This window comes from Myotis davidii, unplaced genomic scaffold (genome assembly GCF_000327345.1).
Source record: "Myotis davidii unplaced genomic scaffold, ASM32734v1 scaffold892, whole genome shotgun sequence".
In the NCBI taxonomy this organism is placed as follows: Eukaryota; Metazoa; Chordata; class Mammalia; order Chiroptera; family Vespertilionidae; genus Myotis; species Myotis davidii.
Window position 1 is genome coordinate 586,031 of NW_006284341.1, and position 2,535 is coordinate 588,565.

General features: G+C 39.9%; 1 protein-coding gene across 1 annotated transcript in view; it reads left to right on the forward strand.

Moving 5' to 3' along the window:
- The window catches only part of CCDC158 (coiled-coil domain containing 158), an 84,506-nt gene that overhangs the window by 22,831 nt on the left and 59,140 nt on the right, over positions 1–2,535 (forward strand). Inside the window, exon 9 of the mRNA XM_015570218.1 lies at positions 745–864. Coding sequence (XP_015425704.1) covers positions 745–864 — 120 coding nt within the window. The remainder of the gene's footprint in view (positions 1–744; positions 865–2,535) is intronic.

A 2,535-nucleotide genomic window follows, 5' to 3' on the forward strand; every position in this document is an offset into this window, starting at 1 on the left:
TTGAGGCTTGGCTCCAGCTCTTAGGCCTCTGCTGCTGAAAGTAGGTTTCTGGCCTTTGCTTACAATGTTGCAATTCTGCTGGCTGAGGTCCGGTGGTATTTGTTACAGTTTCTTAAACTGCAGGCTCAGAGGCCTGCAGCCGCAGGCGGGGAAAATTGGTTTCCTCCGTCACTGAGGCAAGCAAGTTTCAAGCTGCCTGGCTGCCGGCTGCCATCTTGGCTGACAGTTAATTTGCATATCTCGCTGATTAGCCAATGAAAAGGGTAGCGGTCGTACGCCAATTACCATGTTTCTCTTTTATTAGTGTAGATATTTATATAATATATAAAGTCACCCTTTCATAATAGTGTGACTATATAATAATGACAATAACGAAAAACTTGTTGCCATTCATTATTTTATATTCAAAGCCTTTTATTACTGACACGCTGATATTCTGCAACAAAATAGTTCTTCTAAATATAATACATTTCATTTATGTAGGCTTGATATATTTATGCCACATCAAGCTTCCTTGAATAGCAAATGATAGAACACCTAGTCACAGAAGCTAAATTTTGAATGTTTCATTTGGCTAATTTTATTTGGCCAAATTCTACATAGATCTTAAGTTTAGAAAACTTTGCAAACCATATCACAATAAAGTTTTATTTTTGCCCCCTAAATAATACCCGCTTTCCAAAGGCTCTGTTTCATGTTGCCCACTGCCATTGTCCGAGTGCTTGATTTGTGCTTCCCTCTCAGATAGAAGAGCTGGAGAAGCAGCTGGTCCTGGCCAACTCAGAGCTAACTGAAGCGCGGACGGAGCGCGACCAGTTCAGTCAGGAATCGGGGAATTTGGACGATCAACTTCAAAAGCTGTTGGTGAGATTATGCTCTAGAATATGACTGACATTAGTTCTGGGAAGTTTTTCACCAAAATATTTCACAAAACTAGTTTCATTTATAAAATTACAATTTTCACAAAATATTTGTGCATACATATAAAGTTACTCAAGTTTTGCATATAAAATGGAATATTCTATATTTTATCTTTTTCTTCCTTTCTTAAGTAGAACTGTCATGGCTTAAATGTTAAGTGAAGCTAATCTTCAAAAACCATAGTTTTCAACAACTAGATACTACATTCTGCTAAATTTAAGTAGTGTTAAGTATTCATTTCAAAGGAAAATAACATTTAAAACACAAATTATGTATATAAAACATTTGAATGGAAATTTAAGTTAAATATTTTTTAAAGAATGAAAAGGGAATTCTGATCATTGTAAACCAGCCTCTGTTTGAGGTTCTTAGACTGAGACATTTGGAGAAGGAAATGTTTGTTAACCCTTTGTGTGGTCCAGCGGGACAGTGGAATATGTTTCTCTCTTACTCGCTAACCCCATTCTAGGGAACAGTGCTCTCCGCCAGTAGCACCATTCTTCTTAGGCTGACGCGGACTTGAGTATCGCCAAAGGCAGAGCTGGCAACTGTGTGCGCAAAGCTCCAGACCCCGGGATAACCTTTCTCTTCTTTCCCCCCTATTGCCTGTTTCCAATCCTTTCTCTATATACACCCAGTGCTCCAAGCTCATGCCCCTTTCCGGTCCCTTCTTCCTGATCTCTGCATCTCCAAACTGTCCCCAAGTCCAACTCACATGCCTTCTCAAAGCATTTTGATCTCCTTAGCGATTTCTCTCTGCTAGTCCTTAGCTCTGTCTCTCATGAAAAAATACTTCCAGTTATTTGTGCCTCTAATTTTTCTCTTTGGGCGCTAAGTCCTGTAAGTCTCCTACTCTGTTGAGTTTTTTGCTAACAGTAGATACTCTCTATACCAGTGATGGCGAACCTTTTGAGCTCGGCGTGTCAGCATTTTGAAAAACCCTAACTTAACTCTGGTGCCGTGTCACATATAGAAATTTTTTGATATTTGCAACCATAGTAAAACAAAGATTTATATTTTTGATATTTATTTTATATATTTAAATGCCATTTAACAAAGAAAAATCAACCAAAAAAAATGAGTTCGTGTGTCACCTCTGACACATGTGTCATAGGTTCGCCATCACTGTCCTAGGGCTTGAATGGCAAATATGGGTTACGGACACGAGCCATTCTCCCATCTCATGCCTCCTGCAGTCATTGCTAACACACCCTTTGCTCGCCATCTCTGTGCAACCTCAGAACCCTGTTTACCCCAATTCTCTAGTTGTTTTTACCAAACGATTAGAGACAGAGGGTGAAATTTGAGCCTGGGTTCCAGATTGAGTAACAAAACACCGTGTTTCTGGATCACAATTATGTAAACACTTGCTCCAAATGCTTCCCTCATGGTTCCTACTCTGGCCTTGTGCATTTGCTTCTGATGGTCACGGTTGGCCTGTGCCCTTTACCTCATGGCCTTCTGACTTTCAGAACATCATATGCTCTCACGTCCAGCTTTGAGGAATTAAAATATTCATTCCCCCCTTTTTAAAATTCTTTAATAGTTAGGGTATTACATATGTGTCCTTCCTCCCCCCCCCATTAAATCCCCATTCTACCCCTGCCCCATGCT